The sequence below is a fragment of the Spinacia oleracea genome, chromosome 1 (assembly GCF_020520425.1).
Source record: "Spinacia oleracea cultivar Varoflay chromosome 1, BTI_SOV_V1, whole genome shotgun sequence".
In the NCBI taxonomy this organism is placed as follows: Eukaryota; Viridiplantae; Streptophyta; class Magnoliopsida; order Caryophyllales; family Amaranthaceae; genus Spinacia; species Spinacia oleracea.
Genome location: NC_079487.1, coordinates 103,733,434 through 103,755,572, shown reverse-complemented (window position 1 = coordinate 103,755,572; position 22,139 = coordinate 103,733,434). Strand labels below are relative to the sequence as shown.

The 22,139-nt window shown below is 36.7% G+C and overlaps 3 protein-coding genes across 4 annotated transcripts; all 3 read right to left on the bottom strand.

The window, feature by feature from the left end:
* Positions 1-1,576: 1,576 nt before the first annotated feature.
* LOC130468937 (uncharacterized) lies at positions 1,577-2,502 on the bottom strand. Of its 2 annotated transcripts, none has more exons than XM_056837989.1 (4): positions 2,350-2,502; positions 1,992-2,073; positions 1,807-1,908; positions 1,577-1,701 (listed from the first exon to the last, which is right to left on the bottom strand). In XM_056837989.1, the coding sequence occupies exons 1-4, from the start codon at positions 2,484-2,486 to the stop codon at positions 1,603-1,605; spliced, it is 420 nt and encodes a 139-aa protein (XP_056693967.1). In that variant the 5' UTR covers positions 2,487-2,502; the 3' UTR covers positions 1,577-1,602. The 2 variants fall into 2 exon arrangements, with proteins under 2 accessions (XP_056693967.1, XP_056693972.1); XM_056837994.1 differs by having other exon boundaries at positions 1,578-1,701; positions 1,817-1,908.
* Positions 2,503-2,533: 31 nt separating this feature from the next.
* On the bottom strand, positions 2,534-5,506 carry LOC130465579 (uncharacterized). Its single transcript, XM_056834394.1, has 8 exons — positions 5,041-5,506; positions 4,716-4,946; positions 4,310-4,609; positions 3,763-4,185; positions 3,385-3,660; positions 3,073-3,285; positions 2,640-2,986; positions 2,534-2,553 (listed from the first exon to the last, which is right to left on the bottom strand). The coding sequence occupies exons 1-6, from the start codon at positions 5,332-5,334 to the stop codon at positions 3,145-3,147; spliced, it is 1,665 nt and encodes a 554-aa protein (XP_056690372.1). The 5' UTR covers positions 5,335-5,506; the 3' UTR covers positions 2,534-2,553; positions 2,640-2,986; positions 3,073-3,144.
* A 9,638-nt stretch (positions 5,507-15,144) lies between these two features.
* Positions 15,145-21,690, bottom strand: LOC110796273 (galactan beta-1,4-galactosyltransferase GALS3). Its single transcript, XM_022001316.2, has 2 exons — positions 20,306-21,690; positions 15,145-15,649 (listed from the first exon to the last, which is right to left on the bottom strand). Exons 1-2 carry the CDS (start codon positions 21,421-21,423, stop codon positions 15,295-15,297), a joined length of 1,473 nt encoding a protein of 490 aa, XP_021857008.1. The 5' UTR covers positions 21,424-21,690; the 3' UTR covers positions 15,145-15,294.
* Between the last annotated feature and the right edge of the window lie 449 nt (positions 21,691-22,139).

Below are 22,139 nucleotides of genomic sequence, written 5' to 3'. Positions count from 1 at the left end.
ATTAACAACTAAAGACAAAAGGCTAGAGAGCTAATCTAACAAATGTCTCTAATCCAGCCACTTAGGTCCCTTTAGATCATGCATTACAAACCTTAAGTAAGGTCGTGTTGACTTTCTTCCAATCGACTCGATCCCTAGCCTGCAAGTTGCATGGAAGGAAAATATATATGAGTACCAAAGTTTACACTCACGATATTGTCTTTACATTCCATTGAAGCATAAAATTAAAAGATATAGTTGCAGACTATAGAGATAATTAAGTACGTTGTTGACCTATAACGACCCAATGAGCCTTAAATGTGCATACGTAGATTAGAATGAGTTTTAGAAAGTTAAAGCTATGTATATTAGTCATGTAATAAGAATCAAATGAGTCCTTAGGTTCTTTAGTTCAAAGTTGGGAGCGGAAATGTCATTTTAGCTCTAAACATGACCTATAAAGACCTAATGAGCCTTAAATGTGCATAAATAGATTCGAATGAGTTTTAGAAAGTTAAAACTATGTATATTAGTCATGTAATAAGAATCAAATGAGTCCTTAGGTTTTTTAGTTCAAAGTTGGGAGCGGAAATGTCATTTTAGCTCTAAACATGACCTATAACGACCTAATGAGCCTTAAATGTGCATAAATAGATTCGAATGAGTTTTAGAAAGTTAAAACTATGTATATTAGTCATGTAATAAGAATCAAATGAGTCCTTAGGTTCTTTAGTTCAAAGTTGGGAGCGAAAATGTCATTTTAGCTCTAAACATGACCTATAACGACCTAATGAGCCTTAAATGTGCATAAATAGATTCGAATGAGTTTTAGAAAGTTAAAACTATGTATATTAGTCATGTAATAAGAATCAAATGAGTCCTTAGGTTCTTTAGTTCAAAGTTGGGAGCGGAAATGTCATTTTAGCTCTAAACATGACCTATAACGACCTAATGAGCCTTAAATGTGCATAAATAGATTCGAATGAGTTTTAGAAAGTTTTAACTATGCATATTAGACATGTAATAAGAATCAAATGAGTCCTTAGGTTTTTTAGTTCAAAGTTGGGAGCGGAAATGTCATTTTAGCTCTAAACATGACCTATAACGACCTAATGAGCCTTAAATGTGCATAAATAGATTCGAATGAGTTTTAGAAAGTTAAAACTATGCATATTAATCATGTAATAAGAATCAAATGAGTCCTTAGGTTTTTTAGTTCAAAGTTGGGAGCGGAAATGTCATTTTAGCTTTAAACATGACCTATAACGACCTAATGAGCCTTAAATGTGCATAAATAGATTCGAATGAGTTTTAGAAAGTTAAAACTATGTATATTAGACATGTAATAAGAATCAAATGAGTCCTTAGGTTCTTTAGTTCAAAGTTGGGAGCGGAAATGTCATTTTAGCTCTAAACAGAAGCAAACAGAGGAGAAACACACAGATGGAAGTGAAATTCTAAAGACCACCAGATCAGAATTCACATGCAACAGCAGCAAGACCAGCAGATTAGTATTCAAAGCAATAAATTAGCAAATCCAGCAGACTTGTAATTATGGAAAAATTAAAGAACTTTACCAAATCCATGAAGATATAAATGCTTCCATCTTTGTGTCTAAACAACCTAAGTAAATAAATACTCGGTTGTAAAAAACTTAGCCCATTGCTCACGAACCACATCTATTTCCTCATCGGTATAAGGCGCATTTCTTGGAGTGTAAGCCTGAAATAAGTAACATGATAAGTAATGCTACTTGTAAATTAAGAATTCTACTACGTAAAAGTACTAGTATTAGTAGTTCAACTAACATATGGTAAAAGAACGAACATTGTCTAACCGCTCATCAGTGTTATGGTGTAACGTGACTATTTCATGCATGAACTTCATAACGTAATAGCCACACTCGCGGGCGCCGACTTGTTGAGCACACTGATTTGGAGATAAATCATAAATTATATATCCAAGTAGTTACCCAAAAAAAAAAGTAAAGCTAATTAGTAAGCATGATATACCTTTACATGGAAGCCTTTCAACCCCTGCATAGTCGCTCTATTCGGACAAATCCCATCATTAAACTTGTACACTTGGTATGCCCTGGAAGTTGAGTAAAACTTCATGAATCTGATTCGGCACGAAAAGAAATAACTTAAAAAGAATTGAAAGTAACTTACAAACACAAGATTCCCCATGCACTATTTTCTCGGTTGGAACCTATCGCAGAGTCGAAAATATACGCACAACCTCTACGTAGTCTAACACGTACAAAATCCAATGATTTCTGCATTATATATAAATGTTATTGCAACCTTATGCATGAAAATAACAATAACATAGCTATTTACCAAATATCGATCAATCTCTAACACTTACTCTTGATGGTATGGGATCAAAAACCACTTGGTAATGTTAGGATCACCCTTCTTCTCCTTTTCAATTTCAGCATTGAAAACTACTTTCAAATACATTGATGCAGCCTGAGGGTTGGCCTTGATTCTAGAGCTTGACATTGCCTCGGGACAAACAAACCCAACCTGAGAGTTGTCAAATGCAAAGCTGTGTTCGTGGAATAAACACCTACAAAGTAAATGTATAATGCAAAAATTTCAAAAACTATTATAGTTGACAAAACCAAAAACAAAAATATCGATGGAAAAGTTTACATCATATAGACTTGGATCACTGAAATGTTGAGGCACGCCCCTCTAAGGAACTCTTCAACGTCAACCTCATTTACATAAGTTTGTCGATCTTCGTCATAATGCCAAACCGAAGCGGGCAATGGGATTGAAGTATTTTTATATACATCACCGGGCGCCGTATTGATGATAAACTTCAAATAATTGCATGATGGGCCAAGACCTTGAATTGTGTCGTCTGCCAAATTTTGCTTCTTACTTTTGGCGGCTGATTCTTCAGTTTTACGATCACAACTACCTACCATCTCTTTGGCCGTCTTAGAGTTCTTCGACTTCGATTTCGACTCCAACTTATTTGAGCATGAATTTTCCTGTAACAATAATGTTAAGCTAGCATGAAAAGTTCAGTTTTGATTTCAGTGTTGAAGCACAGGGGAGTGGGAAGCATATGGTTTACCTTGGCCGTTAACTTCAGTGTTGTCTTCTCTTTGGACCCTAAATCAAGTGTTGCCTTCTCTTTGACAATTAATTATGTTGTCTTATCTTTGACAACTAATTCTATTGTCTTCTCTTTGACAATTAATTCGTTTTTCTTCTCTTTGGAGCTACCAACCACCTCTTCAAAAATCTGACTCCTGGACTTCTTTGTTGGGCGTGGAGTAGAGTACTCCTAAACAGAGGTAGAAACCAAAGGAGTTCAAGGCTCTGAATCTAATTCTAAACAGATGCATAACGCAATGAATGGCAATTAATAATAAAAAAGTTATACCTCGTCTTCTTCGAAAATCACCAAGTGAATTGGCCATTGCACAAAACTAGCAAGAGCCCTGCCTAAGTTATTGAATCCATCTCCAGTAGGTACCGGAAGAGTGTCATCATCATGTCCGTCGTAAATACAATCAACTTGGACCTTATAATGACTAGGCTTCATCGATCTAAAGTGTTGGTGCAACGAACCATCCAATGGGTACGCCATACCATCTGCCACTATCACTTTGTTACCCAAAACTTTATCCTCAAGGGCAAGACGACATGGAGTTATGGCCTTCACAAATAAATTTACAAAATTTCAGAAATCACTACAAAGTACAATATTAAAAACCTAGCTAGGGGTGTTTTGAGTGTATGCACTATAGAGAATATATACCTTCAGCTCGCGTGGTTGCTGCGATGAACTCGGACAACAGGTTACGAGTGCACGGTTAACATCAAACTCATCACTTACAAGAGCAGAATCAAGTGCGGGGGTAGAGAGGGTGTGTAGTTGACCGGTTGCTTTCAATGTGGCTAGTTGGTTTTGGAGGGCCTCCGCCACCTTTCTCTCTAATTGATCTTCAAACTCCCTTCTCACCGAAGCTCTGATTGATTCGATAGCCTCCGGTGATGGTTCAATATGGCCACATCTACTACTTCGGTCTATTGGACCGAAAGAAACTTTGTAACCGACATTAACTCCACCTGTTGCCTTGACACGCCCACGGTGATCCTTTTTTCCCATAGCCTTGGTGAGGGCATCTTCTCCCTGGGTGAATGAAATATTTCCTTTTCCCTCTTCTTCTATGTACTCCAACTATAAGAATTAGGAAAGTAAAAATTAGATGGTATACATGATGGAAAGGAGAAGCAATCTTAGCAATAGAACTAGGAATTAGGAAAGAAAAGGATATAGAACGTAAAATTTCATATGCACTTACAGCCATCTTAGCAATATTTACGGCTTCTTTATCATTCGGGTCAACTTCCCACTTTCCCTCTTTGTTTTTAACTTGATGAGCCAAGATCCACTCTACTGATCTAAACTTCTTAAATCTATCTGGCGCTGTGGTGAGTGATGAGGTCACTGAGGAGGAGCCACTTGAGAGGGTTAAAGCTGCCTCTGGCGGTAGTCGCCCATCATTTATCCACTCTGGTCTCTTTCTAACATAACCCTTTTGGCCTGTGCGATGTGGGTGCTTGTTTTGTAATGCACTTTTACTTTCTTTTTCTCTACGAACCTGTCAAAAAACACATAAAGAACATGTCGAACATTTAAAGATGGCAACAACAAACTAATCATATAATTATATAAAAAAATATCTAGCAAAGTAAATTCATTATTACCAACATCTCCGGCTTGTTTCTTTCCATCACAAATGTTTTCCAATCATCCTCTGTGATTTGATGGTAGATGTCCCAAGGCATGTCATTTGTCTGATGTTTCGGCATTTTTTCTTTCTTAGTTATCCAACGCCGCGTTAACCTGGACTTGAAAGCTCCAAAGCGTTTCGCCACACACATATGAAAATATTTTTCTCTCCTTTTAGCCGGATCATCAATAATGTGGAACAGAAGCTGTTAATTTTATGGATAAGAGATTGTTAGAAACGTATGCTACACAAATAGATAATCTAGGAGAATACAAATCAAGTTTTTATTCAATGTTTACCTTGGTCTCCTCCCAAAACCCCTTCTTTGTGTGTTCATCTAACGTTGAATATTCTTTCACATTAATGTTAATTCTAGCAGCACAAGACCCAACTTGCTTCCCGTATTCTCCTGACCATTCTCCATCGGGGATTCCATATTGATTATACTGAAGATGCATAGGCTTTTTGGCTTGAACTCTTTTTGACGGACCACGGAATTTGGTCTTTTTACTAGTGTTGGTACCTTGTGATTCCCCCGTAGGATGACTAGCTCCATCAATTCCCTGTATTTCATTATCACGATGATCATCCATGGTAGCTACGGTCCTGCAACAAAGAAAAGAGAGCAATACTTAGTAAAGGGAGCAATACTTAGAAAAGAGAGCAAAATGCTACAATTGGCCATTTACAAAGCTATACCTAAAATAATGGCCTTATGGTATTACACCTAACATGCAAAACAATCCCAAATCAAACCTCACCTAAAAAAACAACCCAAAAAAAAAATCATAACTCACCAGTTCTACGCACTGATCTGCACAGCTCAGATCAGAACTGTGCAGATCAATGCACAGAACTGATCAGAACTGACCAGTTCTGTGCACTGATCTGCACAGTTCTGATCTGAACTGTGCAGATCAATGCACAGAACTGATCAGAACTGACCAGTTCTGTGCACTGATCTGCACAGTTCTGATCTGAGCTGTGCAGATCAGTGCACAGAACTGATCAGAACTGACCAGTTTTGTGCACTGATCTGCACAGTTCTGATCTGAGCTGTGCAGATCAGTGCACAGAACTGATCAGAACTGACCAGTTCTGTGCACTGATCTGCACAGTTCTGATCTGAGCTGTGCAGATCAGTGCACATAACTGATCAGAACTGACCAGTTCTGTGCACTGATCTGCACAGTTCTGATCTGAGCTGTGCAGATCAGTGCACATAACTGCACAGTTCTGATCAGTGCATATTCCTTGTGCTACTTGCAGTTCTCGTGGATTGATAAAATGCAATATATGTCAAGGTGGCGGCTCTCTTCTTGCTCGCAATATTGCAACCATCAAATGGTAAGAGTTGCATTTTGTTATACTGTGGGATATGTTACCAATCTTTATTAGTTATTCTCTCTCTGTATTCCCATATTAATCTGTTCCACAAGTTTCTTATCTATTTGAGGAGTTTTTTTTTTCTTTTTTTCTTTTTGTGACACTGCTCTTGAAGAATTGGAGAAGCTTATAAATAGTTATTTAGTTGTGGTTAGCAAAATGAAGTCATGGGCAAGTAGACAACGGGTAGGTTGTGTATACATTATGTCTTGTTTTTTTATATTAAGGGCAAAATGCTACAATTGGCCATTTACAAAGCTATACCTAAAATAATGGCCTTATGGTATTACACCTAACATGCAAAACAATCCCAAATCAAACCTCACCTAAAAAAACAACCCAAAAAAAAAATCATAACTCACCAGTTCTACGCACTGATCTGCACAGCTCAGATCAGAACTGTGCAGATCAATGCACAGAACTGATCATAACTGACCAGTTCTGTGCACTGATCTGCACAGTTCTGATCTGAACTGTGCAGATCAATGCACAGAACTTATCAGAACTGACCAGTTCTGTGCACTGATCTGCACAGTTCTGATCTGAGTTGTGCAGATCAATGCACAGAACTGATCAGAACTGACCAGTTTTGTGCACTGATCTGCACAGTTCTGATCTGAGCTGTGCAGATCAGTGCACAGAACTGATCAGAACTGACCAGTTCTGTGCACTGATCTGCACAGTTCTGATCTGAGCTGTGCAGATCAGTGCACAGAACTGATCAGAACTGACCAGTTCTGTGCACTGATCTGCACAGTTCTGATCTGAGCTGTGCAGATCAGTGCACATAACTGCACAGTTCTGATCAGTTTTGTCCACTGATCTGCACAGTTCTGATCTGGGCAGTGCAGATCAGTGCACAGAACAGAACTCAATCAATAGATCCCAGCGATGCTCATGTTTAGGTTTTAAATTAGTTACGAAACCCGCATTCAGTGTAAATAAACCCATTTGCACATTAGGTTAGCGGAATTGGGAGACTACACTTTGAAACACTAACAGGGTAGCAGAAAAAAGGCAACGTATTCACTTGGATTGGGTTCTGTTCGGGTTAATTCGGTTTACTTCATATTCATTCAGCTAAAATCAGATCAATCTAGCGATATCCTCAAACTATGACTACCTTCTTTCAAGTACAATACAAGTCCAATAAGAAATCTTGAAGTAAATAATCCAGTTGAGAAGATCATGGACAGAATCAGTTCACTGATGTTTATGAACTACAATGAAATCAACCAACACAATCATATTATACACACACACACATGGACTTAACTAGCAAGAATAATCCTAATATATTGGCTTTCTGGTAACTTCGACTAAACAAGCATAAGGCAGATACAGAAAGACATACAGCATATTTTTGACAATAGAGTCCTAAACTATGTGTATATTGCCAAGATAGTTTCCTTGTTTACGTCATTGATGTTAAGTAAATGGAATCAATTCACTGATGTTCAAGAACTGCAAGAAAATTATCCAGTGATACAATTAGATTACACAAACATGGACTTGACTAGCAAGAATCATTCTAATATCTTCGCCTTTCGTGGTAGCTACTTCAATTAAACAAGCACAAGGAAGATACAGAAGGACAGCAATCCACTGCACCAAGAAAATGCAACAAACATAGAAATCCAGCCATTTTTTTGATAATTAAGTCCAAGACTATATGTATATTATTGAGAACATAACTAGTTGCCTAATGCCTACTTTACATCATGTAAATCAATGCACATTACTGAGATTTCTTACCATCTACCAAAAGGGGCGGTTAATCCCTAAACAATCCCAAAATACCAAATTAAGTTCACTCTTAATGAAGACAAAAATTTCACAGAAGTATGAGCTTACTTCTTGAATAAGCATACCAATAACAGTAAGCTCCGGTGAAGAACCGAGTGTGAAGAACATCAATAGATAGCCTCTATGCATCTAATTTCCATCTATTAAGAACAATAGAAACAATAATCCACTGCATTTACCAAAACCCCTCTTGGAAAGGGGGAAAAACTAAATTCTTGTTTAACATTTGAAGTTTAGGAAGCGCTAATCACCAATCATTTTTTAAGGTTTAGATTACATCCCAAAATTAAAGGACCGTATACTAACTAAGAACATAGACAGAACAAAAATATTGCCGAAAAACCCTAATCCCCAATTTTTCGCAATTGCAGATTTCAAACAACAGCATCAAAAAATTGTCAAGATTTCTACAAACAAATATGAAGAAACTATTCTATTTCCACTAAACTTCTACAGAAATTTAGTCATCGATTCGCAAATTTGACAGTAAATCCAAACAAAAATTGTAAAAAATGAAAACAAGTTAAACAGATTTAAGAAGAAATTGAAGCTTACTTAAGAAAATTGCTTGAGTTGATCGGAAATTTGATTGAGTTTCCGGCGCTTTTCTTGATGATCTTCTCAACGGATACAAAAATGTCACAGTATGAGTTTGCGTTGGAAGCTAGAGATGTGAAGTACGACGACCAGTTTGGAAGAGATGTCGCATTTGGCGGTGGTTTTGATTTAAATTTAATGTGTGCCTATTGAGGCGGGCAAATGAAGGCCCCCTTCAACAGAAAGACCCTATTGAGGCGGGCAATTAAAAGCCCCCTTCAACAGCTTCTTTCTATTGAGGCGGGCTAAGAAAGCCCCCTTCAACAGCTTCTGTAGAAGCGAACACCACAAAAGCCCGCCTCAACCTGTTAGTAAAATATTTGACCCGCGTTGACTAAGTAGCTATTGAGGCGCGCTTATGTATGCCCCCCTCAACAAGGGGGCTACAACAGGGGTTTTTTCCACTAGTGTCTCAACAAAATCAGAAAAGAAGCATATATATAGGATTTAGTCGAGGAATCAATAGCCAATGAAGTTAAGAGACTCAAAGGAACCAATGACAATATATAATCATCACAATTAACCTTTGACAATGAAGAGTCAATAACCTCCTTAATCAAGAGGAACATAAACCACTCTTACTCGGCATAATCAGAGAAAAATCGATTTTAAAACACACCTTAGAAGGTTGTTACAAAAGGAAACCCGAGAAGGTAAAGCAAAACTGTGAAGAAGTTCTATATTTAGAACTACAAATTGAGAGAAAGGGAAGAGAATTTTATTAACTAAGAATCGAGAATGATTCTTGTTACAGAACAGAAGCAAAGCACTACTGTTTTTATATTAGTGTGCTAGTTTACAAGCCTAAACAAACACACCTAAGAGAGTTAGTCATAACTAACTATTACATCATGTAACAACCTTAGCCATGTCATCAATCTGTGTGCTGCAGTACCACATCACCAATCTGTGCATTGTGGTCTTCTAGTGTCAGCAAACAAGTCAGCAGTGCAGTGATCAGTTTAGTTCTTGTGTTGGACTGATCTTTCTCGAATGTGTTAGTCAGTTGTTGCTCAACTGTGTTGCTGTCTTGCTTCAGTTGTTGTTCAGCTTGATTGCTGTCTTGCTTCTGATCATGATCATGTATTCCATGATCATGTTCTCCAATAGCCCCCCTCAAGCTAGGTGGGGGTAGCATACCTAGCTTGGACAATGAATCAGAGTGTTGAGGGTATGACAACACCTTTGTTAACACATCAGCTAACTGATTAGAAGTAGGAACAAAAGTCAGATCAATCAACCCTTCCAGCACTTTGTCCCTTGTAAAATGACAGTCCAGTTCAATATGTTTAGTTCTTTCATGGTGAACTGGATTCTTTGCAATGTGTATGGCAGACTGGTTGTCACACTGAAGCTTAACTGGACTTAGATTAGATATACCCATCTCTTGCAACAATCTTACCAACCAAGTAATTTCTGAAGCTGCAGCTGCCATAGCTCTATACTCAGCTTCAGAAGATGATCTGGAGATGGTGCTTTGCTTTTTAGATTTCCAAGAAATTGGACTTGTACCAAGTAGCATAAGATAACCAGTGACAGATCTTCTAGTATCTGGACATGCAGCCCAATCAGAGTCACAGTAAGCTTGTAAAACCAATTGAGAAGAAGACTGAATGCATATCCCTTGACCAATTGTATGAGCTACATACCTAAGCAGATGATTCAAAGCATAGGAATGAGATACCTTGGGAGACTGCATGAATTGACTCAAAATCTGTACTGCAAAAGAGAGATCAGGTCTGGTATGAGTGAGGAAATTGAGTTTGCCTACCAAGCACCTATACTGAGTAGGATCAGTATATGGTTCATCTGACAAAGCAGTGAGCTTGAGTTTGACAGGAAGTGGTGTTTTGGCTAGCTTGGACACATCCATATTGCAATCTGCCAATAATTCTCTAGTAAACTTTGACTGAGACAGAAAAACACCATTATCAACACTGGAAATTTCAATCCCAAGAAAGTAGCTCAATTCACCTAGATCTTTGATGCTAAATTTCTTGTGTAAGTGTGATTTGAGATCAATAATCTCTGAATGATGAGGACCAGTAACCAAAATATCATCAACATAGACTGCAACTAAAGTGTGTTCATGATTTTGTGTTTTGATGAATAAAGAATAATCATTCTTTGATTGAACAAAACCAAGATGAAGCAGTTCAGATGTGAGCTTGTCTACTTGCTTGTTTTAAACCATAAAGAGACTTTTTCAACCTGCACACTTGTTTTTCTGGGTTAGAAATCCCATCAGGCACCCTCATATAGACTTCTTCTGTTAGATCACCATGCAGAAATGCATTATTAATGTCTAGTTGATGAACAATCCAACCTTTAGTGACTGCCAAAGCAATTAAGCACCTAACAGTAGCCATTTTGATAACTGGTGAAAAAGTTTCTGCATAGTCTATCCCATATTTTTGTGTAAACCCCTTAGCCACAAGTCTGGCTTTGTGCCTTTCAATAGAACCATCCTTCTTCATCTTTATCCTGTAAACCCATTTACACCCAATTGCCTTTTTGCCTTTTGGAAGCATACACATTTCCCATGTGTTGTTGGCAGTGAGAGCTTCAATTTCTTTGTTCATTGCTGTAACCCATTCTGCAGACTGAGAAGCTTCATTGAAAGTGACAGGTTCAGAAACTTTAACAGCTTGAGATGCCAAAACTTTATGAAAAGTTGGAAAATCATTGTAACTAACAATGTTGCACCAACTGAGTTCAGAAACTGTGCATACATAATCATCCAACCATGTTGGAGGTTTGTGTAACCTTGTAGACTGTCTAGATGGCACTAACAGCTCTGTGGATGCAGAATTAGATGCATTAGGTTCAGGTTCAGAATCTGTATTTGTATTAGGAGTAGGTTCAGGTGAGGTGGTATGTGTTTCAGGTTCATTAGTTGTTTGAGAAAGTTCAAAATCTGTGCTAGGTGAATTTTGTTCTGTAGTTGGAGTATTTGGTTCAGATGGTATATCAAACACATCAGGGGTATCAAAATCAGTTTGAAGGTCAAAGGGAGTGTGAATTGGGAGAAAAATAGGACTTGTGGTTGTGTGTTTGGTGGCTGAAATGTGGAATGGTAAGTGTTTCTCATGAAAGTGTACATCTCTGGAAACTATAATTTGTTTGGTTTCCAAATTGAGCATCCTATAACCCTTTTGATCAGGAGGATAACCAACTAGAACACATGGAATGGACCTAGGATCAAACTTAGACCTATTGGCTTTGATGGTAGAAACATAGCCAAGACAGCCATAAACCCTCAAGTGATCCAACTGAACTTGAGTGTTGTTTAACCTTTCATAAGGTATGTCAAAGTTGATGCTGGTTAGTGGCATTCTATTGATGAGATGAGTAGCAGTGAGCAAACATTCTCCCCAAAATCTCATTGGAAGTCTAGATTGGAAGAACAAAGCTCTTGCTGTTTCTAATAGATGCCTATGCTTCCTTTCAACTACTCCATTTTGCTGTGGAGTATCTGTACAGCTTTTCTGATGTTTGATCCCAAATTTATGATACAAGCACAAAATTCTCCCCTCACAAAGTTCTTTAGCATTATCTGATCTAAAACACTTTACTTTCAAACCATATTGAGTATCAGCAAAAGTTAAGAAATTAGACAAAATATCAACAGAATCAGATTTATGCTTCATCAGAAAAGTCCATGTATTCCTTGAATAGTCATCTACAATTGTAAGGGAAAATGTACAATTGTCATGAGTCTTTACTCTAAATGGTCCCCAAACATCAATATGAAGAAGTTCAAAACACTGAGAAGTCTTAGTATGACTAACAGGAAATGGTTTCCTACTTTGTTTTGCTTTGGGACAAATCTGGCAAAAACTATCACAATTTCTGCCAACAGAAGGCAAGGATTTATTCACTAAATGAAGTTTATCAAAAGGTAAATGGCCTATCCTTAAGTGCCATAACTTGATGTCTTCACTGACTGTAACCAAGACTTCTGAAACTGAGTTGTTCTTGAGCCTCTTATTCTCCAAATCATCCTCAACAACAACATACAACCCTGATTCTATCTTACCAAGAACCACTGAAGCTTTCTGAGAATGTTGCTGAATCATACACTTGTCATGAGTGAAAATGATATCACAAGACAGATCTCTACACAGCTTATGAGTTGAGATAAGGTTAAAATGACAACTAGGTACATGTAGAACATTCTTAAGCACAATGTTTTTCCCAATCATAACATTACCAACATGTTTAACCTCAACTTTCTTTCCATCAGCTACTGTTATAGATCTAACATCTCCTTGCAACTCAGAATATGTATGAAACAAATCCAAATTAGAACAGATATGATCAGTTGCTCCACTATCAATGATCCACCTTGTATTAAAATATGTGATTAGACAAGTACCTGCCACATTTGCTGAGTGAACAGACTGTTCTTGACCATTGATGAGTGTTAAAAATTGTTGGTATTGCTCTTCTGAGATGTGAGTAACATTCCCATCACTTGGAGTATCCTCAGTACCTTGCATCACTGCTGCAAATCTTTTTCCCCTGTGACCAGGCGGATACCCATGCAGCTTCCAGCATTTTTCAACAAAATGGCCAGCCATGTTACAATGATTACAGAAATATGAATTGCCAGTTCTTTTGTTTGAGACTGTAATTCTGTTGTTACCAGGACCTTGCAACATCTTTGGCTGATAAACTCTGTTGTTATTGTTATTGTAATGAGTGTTCCTTCTGTCATCAGATACTGCAAACACCATTGGCTTTACATCTTGATCTTCAGACATTCTTTGTTGTTTCTCATCTTGAATAAGCAATCTGTATGCAGTTGCAATACTAGGCAAAGGGTTCATCATTAGAATATTAGTTCTCACTTGAGAGTGCTTCTTATGCAGCTTCATTAACATCTGAATCAATCTTTCTTCTTCTTTTTCTTGCACAAACTTTTGACTGACATTACAGGTACAACCACTGCAGATACAAACTGGTGTAGCCTTAGCACTATTCAATTCATCCCAAATCATCTTAATCTTGGTAAAGAAATCAGTAATGCTGCTATCTCCTTGTGAAATTTCACTCAAACTTTGTTGCAGACCATAAAACTGTGGTCCAGATGTAACTGAAAAACGTTCCTCCAAATCTTTCCAAATATCTCTTGCAGTTGGAAGAAAAACAACACTCTTGGCAATTGTAGGACTTAGAGACCTTAATAAGTATGCCATGACCATGTTGTTGCATCTGTCCCAAGCTTGGTAATCAGCATGATTGATAGCTGGTTTAGGCAAGGATCCATCAATGAATCGAACTTTGTTCTTGACTGCAAAAGCTAGTAATATGCCCCTCTTCCACTATACATAACCTTCTCCATCAAATTTATCAGACACTACTGCTGCATAAGGATTTTCTGATGTATGTATGAAGTACACACTGTTTGGATCTTGCATTGCTTCTGTTGCCATGATGATCTCAGGAAATCAAATAGAAAATTTCAACAAATTGCTGCTTTCAATTATCAAGATTATTTTCTGGCTTTGAATAACAAACCAGTTGAGAATTTATCAAAGAATTGCTTTTCTGTTCTTTTAACAGTTTAAAGAAATGCGGAATTTTAGAATTTTGGCAGAATCTAAGCCTGCTATGATACCATGAAGAAGTTCTATATTTAGAACTACAAATTGAGAGAAAGGGAAGAGAATTTTATTAACTAAGAATCGAGAATGATTCTTGTTACAGAACAGAAGCAAAGCACTACTGTTTTTATACTAGTGTGCTAGTTTACAAGCCTAAACAAACACACCTAAGAGAGTTAGTTATAACTAACTATTACATCATGTAACAACCTTAGCCATGTCATCAATCTGTGTGCTGCAGTGCCACATCACCAATCTGTGCATTGTGGTCTTCTAGTGTCAGCAAACAAGTCAGCAGTGCAGTGATCAGTTTAGTTCTTGTGTTGGACTGATCTTGCTCGAATGTGTTAGTCAGTTGTTGCTCAACTGTGTTGCTGTCTTGCTTCAGTTGTTGTTCAGCTTGATTGCTGTCTTGCTTCTGATCATGATCATGTATTCCATGATCATGTTCTCCAATAAACTGGGCATACGTGACTTTTGGCCTCTGTCCGGTCTGACCGGGCGAGCCCACCCAATCCGGCGCGATTGCGATACAAACCACTGAATATATTCGCTTGGCCGACCCTTTTTTCCAGCTTTACGTCTAACATATGTACTCCGTATGAAATTGTATGAGAATACAATTAAATTCATTCAACTTCATTGTAGAAAATCATATTATGTGAGTACTGAGCAGTAATAATAAGTTTAAAATGACAAGTATATTTAATTACAGAGTATTTATAAATGACTTGGTATAAAGAATGAAAGTGTCATATTATAAAAGAACACAAAAAGTATGCAGCATGTGCAATTGCGTAACTACAATAAAATGAACGAATCCTATGATATGTGGTCTCAATTTATCTATTTCCAAGCTGTCGAAGACTTGTATCAATTAATGACCTTTAAGATCACATGTTGAGGCGGCTTTGACCATTCCTTGGCCTACATATTTTCGACAAAACTTTTTGTGATAATTTATCACATTGATTTATAAATAGGGCAACAACGGGAAGTGATTTGGACAGACAACATTAAATTGATTTTTACACACCTATTATGAGTGCATCATGGCTTTATGTGTTCTCACATAGGGTTTGCAAAAATCAACTAATTGGTGTGTCAAAAATCAGTTTCCAGCAACAACCCATTGTTAGTAAGTTGTATATGTCGTCATTGCTTTGTAGATTGAAGTATTGTTCCAATGGTGTCGAGCTCGAACTTCTTAACAATCGGGGCGATTAACCTCATGTTAGTGTCCATAACAAAGGGGGTTTCGTCTCCGATTGTAGTAGAAGACTCATTGAGAAACTGTTGACATGTATCCAGGCGAGTAGCAATGGTGCCGTGGTAATGGAAATACTTAATGAGCTTTTCGGTTGTATGATAATGAGCGGACTCACCCTCGAAGTTCTTAGACAAGTGAACTCCGGTGGCAAACACGTTTCGTGGTTGCACCGCGTATTTCCGATCCTTCCTTGCTACTTTCTTTACGTTTCTGTACACTAGCTTCTCAATCACCCATTTTCTGAAAATTATATGATAACCAAAGTTAAGATGTCAATTCTGAAATACCAACGTTGTAACAAATACTATTATAGAAAATGATGCTTCCAATCAAGAATCTTATCATAAAAGGATTTTCTATTAAAGAATTGTATGCAAAAACCAGCACGTTTTGATATCGTCCCCCCTCAAAGGCAGTCCCTAGCTAGATAATCAATTAGTAAAAAGTTTACTCATTTGGTCCAATGCTTCCTTCAAAGAATAATACGAGGACCAATTATACTTGCTCATACAATTTTCTTTTACCCACTAACCAACCATTTTCAATAACTTTTATTGGCTAGGTAAAAGAGATGCCCTAGCGGGTCGAAGCATTTCACGGTTCACACAGAAAATTAAATTATCATCGGAAGTTTATTTTCATAGAAAGTTACTGTTTTTGTAAACTTCCTAAAAAAAGTTGATATATTCTTGTTTGGTTGCATTAAGAAATCCGAATTTCCTAAGAAATGAAATGAAAAATGGACTTACTAAGGCGTAAAAATTCCAAATGGCAAATGTCCGATTTCTTATTCCTAAATTTCATGCCTGCTAAATAATATGGCAAATGTTTCATCTATGCCAAACAATATGACCATAACATAATATGCACTAACGAAGGTCCAATTTCTAGAAAGTCACACATTCTCTCTTAATTTTTTGCAACCAAACAACAGTTTAGAGAAGTTGTTTATAAACATTTTTTAAAATTTAAGGTTCGTTCGGTATCACGGTCAGTTTTCAGTTTTTGATTTTTTGGTTTTTAAAAAAATATGCTTTAGATTGAATCACGAACCAAAACTAATGATACATATAGTAATCATGTTTTTTTTTTTTTTTTTTTTTTTTTTTCTGAGGGAAACATATAGTAATCATGTTGATTTTGAAAATTTACAACAAAAAACTGGAAAATATTTTTTGTGGTTTTCATATTTTGGTTTAATTTTATAAAAAAAACATAAAACTGAAAAAAAAAATGATATTGAATGGGCCCTAATTAATTCAATTTCTAATACTTGTATAATATTAATAGGAGTGAATGAGTGATAGCAATAACTCAAAAAAAATCTAGAAGAAAACAGCTGCAAAAATGCAAACAGACATGTATGCCGAACGGGGACTTCTGCGGTTCTGCCTTGGTAAGGAAAAGTCATACAGGAAATGTAATGTTGACAACGACCAACGATTGTGCTAAATTGCGTTATAAGCGGGCTGCGGAGTATTTGTAGTTTAAGGACAAATATAATGTAAACTTCAGGATGTTGACATTTCAACTATTGCAATTTGCATTGCTTCCATTGCAAGATAACAATTCCATGTTAGCAACAGCTACTATAAAATGTTTTTCTATGAAAAATATTTTTCAAAAGAAATATTATAGAAAAAATAATGAGAGTAGGCGGATGAGAGTTGATGGGAAGAGAAAAGAAGGAACTGATCGAAGAGGAAAAGTAGTTTTCCTTTATTTTAAATGAAAAATGTTACGTTAAAAATTTGTTTTACACTCCTTGCCAAAACAAACAACGGAAAACAATTGAAAAAGAAAAATTATTTTCTAGGAAAATGATTTATACTAAATCAAACACTCCCTACAAGATTACACCGATTTTCTTATTAGGTCGTCAATTGCCCAACCTCAAATAGAAACAAAATAAATCTAGCTAACATAGTTCCCCAAATACAAAAGGAGGTGGAATATTATTGACAGGTATTCCCATAATGAGAAAGAAGACATGCAGAGTTGGGTTGTCAAAGAGTTTTAATGTTTTTGTGTCTGCGCATATTAGAAGGGCCGGGAATACGGTAGCTCATCTTGTGGCGAGGTGGGTGAGTTAGTATGTATGAACTTTTTTCCCCTGAGTATTTTAACTTTGACGGAACTTAATTTGCAATAAATTTCCGACCTAACGTTTCCCTCAAAAAAAAAAAAAACACGCAGAGTTGGGAAATTAAACAAGTAATGAATCACCTAATAATTGAAACAAGATGCCATTTAGCCCATCACTATCACTAATACTAACTAACAACTCACTAACTCAGCTGACATGTTTTAGATGGACAACAGTTATAATTAATTAATATTATTAATATTCTTAGCCACAATAATCAATTTATCAATCACATTCACATAACATGCAGTACGTCATGTGACATATAAGTCATTGGACGTGGTCGATTCATTTCTTTACTTAAATTTCTAATACAGCTGTTTTCTTTTAATTCTTTATCCCCCTCAAACAAACCAAAAAAAGTCTAATTTTCTATTTTCTGGTGAGAGTGGTTTAGTGGGCCGAGTGTTTATGTTTAAACTCACATTCCAGCCAAAGCACAAAGAAAGGATTACAAACCAGGTTTGACCATAACTAATAAACTTACAAATTAACAGCTTAACGGGTACTACCTCCGTTTCAAAAAGATCTTTACAGTTACTATTTGCACGATCTTCAATGCAATATTTAACTACTAATATATCCAAATTCGTATGTGAAAAAATTATAAAAATTTGATATTCTGAAAATACATCCCTAGACCAATCTAACAAGATCTTACATGTAACTTTTTGATGTATATAATGGTGAGAAATTACGGTCAAAGTTTTTATACTTTAACAGAGGTAGTAACACACAAGTACATGCACATTACGGAGTATTTTTTACGGAGCGAAGTGAGTAATTTTTTACGGAGCAAAGTAGTACTCCCTCCGTCCCGGAATACTCGACCCGGTTTGACCGGCACAGAGTTTAAGGGACTTGAATTGACTTATTTAATTTAATAGGTAGTAGTTGATAGTGGGGTATTATTTTAATGTAGTTAGTGGGAGGTGGGTTAAGAGGTGGGGTTGAGGGAGAGTAGGGGTTGAATTTTTAATTATTTTTTGTATGGAGTAGGGGGTAGGTGGGTTAATAGGGGTGGAATGAGAAATAATATAATATTGTTAGAGTATTTCCATTTTTAGAAACAGGTCAAGTATTAAGGGACGGCCCGATAAGGAAAACAGGTCAAGTATTCCGGGACGGAGGGAGTAAGTAAGAAGAAAGACCTTATTAAACCAATATTTATCTTAGATTAACCAATCTAACAAAAGCCTAAGCTTGAGTCACTCCCAAATATTTCCCAAATAACCTTGTGACGTCCAAGTTTACAATGTGAGTTCCCCACTAACACACGAATACACAATTACACATCTAATATACATATATAAAGGAGGCATATTTGTTGAACTATTAGAGCGCCACCCAGGATTACTAATGATTTCGGCCAATGAAAAATAAGATTTCTAATTTATTTTTGAATTAAAAAAATCGATTGCCATGTAGATAATTAATTAGATGCCACGTAGATATTTTAATTAATTAATTACTAATATATACAACTACATCTAAAATCAAACACTATAATAATTTTAAAACAATCTAAAATAAAATTCATTCAAAATCAAACACTAATCTAAAATAAAATAAATAAAATTCATTATCCAATATTAGAGCGCCATGTAGGGAATCTAATGTTTTCGGCCAATGAAAAAAAATTCAAAAATAATTTTGAATTAAAAAAGTCGAGTGCCACGTAGATAAATAATTAAACGCCACGTAGATATTTTAATTAATTAATTAATAATATCACGCATATACAATTTCATCTAAAAACAAACACTCTCATAAATTTTTATCCAAAATAAAAAATGAAATTTAATTCAAAACCAAAAACTAATTTAATCTAATACAAAGTATATAAAATTGGTATATACATAACAGTTTAATAGAATCCGTGCATTACACGGGCTAAAATCTAGTATTATATATTTGAATGTAAAATATTCATGGCCTTGAGAGAAAATTACAAATATGGCAAGAGCAAAGTGTCAAACTTCACGATTAGGAATAAGAGCATCAATTATAGATGACTCTTAGCCCCCTCTTAAGGAGAGAGAGTTAGAAAAAACAAGGTAACTCTTAGCTTCCTCTTATTTAGAGGTTGATGGAGACTTCCTCTAAATAAGAGGTAGCTCTTAGAAAATAAGAGGGGTTGAGGTGGCACATTGTGGGATATCATGCTTAATTTTTTGCATTTTTGTTATAAAAGTAAATTTAAAATGTGAAAAAATTAAATAAGAGGTAGTGTATAAGAGTGAGTGTATTTCTTGGGATTTTTAATAGCTAACTCTTAATAAGAGTGGTAATGAGATGGATGAGGAGAGAGACTAAGAGTGGGAAAATAAGAGATAGCACCACTATTGATGTTCTTAGTTTGTTAAGGTAGCGTATAGTCCCATCCAAAAATGTCCCTAGCTACTCCGTAATTCCGTATCACTCTAGCTTACCCAATTTCAAGTACGTTGAAAGCAACATCCAAAATTACATTTGGAAAATATCAGCATGCCAGTTTGGAATATTGCTTCAACTCTTTTAAGTACGTTATCTACATTTTGTTGTGCTGTTTAAAAAATCTATAACTTCAATTTACAGGAAAATCAAATATGCCAAAAATACAAAATCAACCCAAAAATTAATTTCCAATTTCCTAAATAAAACCCAATAATGCCCAGAAATAGTTACTACCCGAAAGTGAACTAGTCAAACTGCAGTAAATCCATCACTAAAGAAAAATAAAATCTAATGAAAATAACAAGAAAACTTACTTGGAAGTTTTGCCAGCATCTTCATTAAGACAGAGCTTATTAGACATGGGAACCTGCTCAATAGTGAACTGGGTAAATTCCTGAAGAGAATCAGTCACAGATCTGAGAGTCAACTTCGGAGGAAGATAAATGTACTCATCCACATCGAAGAAGAACATCCATTTCGCATCAAAACGATATCGATGCAAGCAATCGTTAACAAGAAGGAATTGATTATGATAATACCCATCGAATCTCTCTTGTTCCCTTACATCTTCTAAGGTAACATACCCGAGTTCCATCCAGGGTCGTAACACCTCAAGTACTTCCGGGTGGATCCCGCCCGAATCGAAGATGACGAAATGGGATTTCGTACCGAATAGTCTAACATGGTAAGCGATCCATTCGCGCATCCGTTGAGGGCTGAGGTTGCCGTAGAGAGGGGAGCCGCAATAGAGGTAGTCGTATTTCGGAGGGGAGATGAAATTGGAGGGGCTCCATGAGTTTGGGGGCTCGGTTAAGGCGACGATGGAATCGGTGGCGCCGTCGTTGGATGGGGCGTGGAGGATGAGGCGGCTAGTGGCGGAAGGGTGGTTTGCAATGTTGTTAGGGAATGTGCAATTGATTACGACGACGGTGTAGACTCTTCCGAAACCCCAGTCAGGGAGGATTTTGTAGGCTTTGACGATACTGGATGAGTCGTTGTTGTTATTGGAGTTTTCGTATTGGCAAGTGTAGGTAGGACGGGCGTAGACTTGGAAAGGTTTTGAGGATAGTCCTATGATGGAAAAGGTGTTTGGTCCGCCGCGATAGGCGGACATTAGGATGAAGTTGTACGCGCCGGACCCGTACGGGTTGAACCATCGCTTTATCGCGCCGTTTTCGAGGATCTGATCTTTAGGTGGTGGTGGTGGTGGTGGTGGAGATGCGGTGGTTGTTTCGGCGGAGGTGGTGGTGGAGCAAGAAAATGGGGAGAAGTAAGTGGGGAGGAATTGGAGGAAAACGGCGCAGGTACAGATTAAGAGGAGGAGGAGTGCGGTGGTGATGAGTTTGAAGGCGGCGGCGTAATTGCAGGAGAATCCAATGAGGAAGTTTCTCTCTCCTCCTCCGACTTTTCTTCCTCTTTGATCTTTTACCATTGTAGCTGGGATGGAAGTGAAGACTTTAGAGAGTCTCACGGTGGTGGAGAAGGAGACGGTCTGAATTTGAACAACACTTGCCTGGAGTTCTCTTAGAGTTTCCACGTCATTTCTCCAGCTTGAATTTGCATTTTTGTTTTTTAATACTTTATTAATAATAATTTAATTTAATTTAATACACGTCTGAGCCATAAAGAGGGATTAGAGAAAGCGATTTTCGGTGTATGGATTCCTAAAGAATATGGTACCGAAAATTCGAAATAGGCGATAAGTCAGATCTACTTTAATTACTTGCTGGAATTGGAATATGATAAATTATGGTTTCGCGGTTTAAAGGACATACTAGTCTCAATTACATGGTAAATCGGCGAGCTTATCAAGTTTCAATTCAAATAACTCTACTTCTTCGTTAACAAAAGTATCCTTAAATAGGCATAAATACCCTCCAAAATTGTTTAACTTACTTCTAAAGCAAAAATAATCAACAAATTAAAGCCCTAATATCAGTATAAATGAGGAAGGTTTTTCAATGGCTACAATAAGATGATAACTATCACAATTTAATAAATCACAGCATTTCATTGTCATTGACTCATCTAGACCATTGATTATGCTAATTTTATATTAAGTTAAAAATAATAAATTAAAAAAAATCACTTTTATCCCCCATGGGCCATGGCCCCACGTTCAATTTTTTTTTTTTTTACCAATTTTCT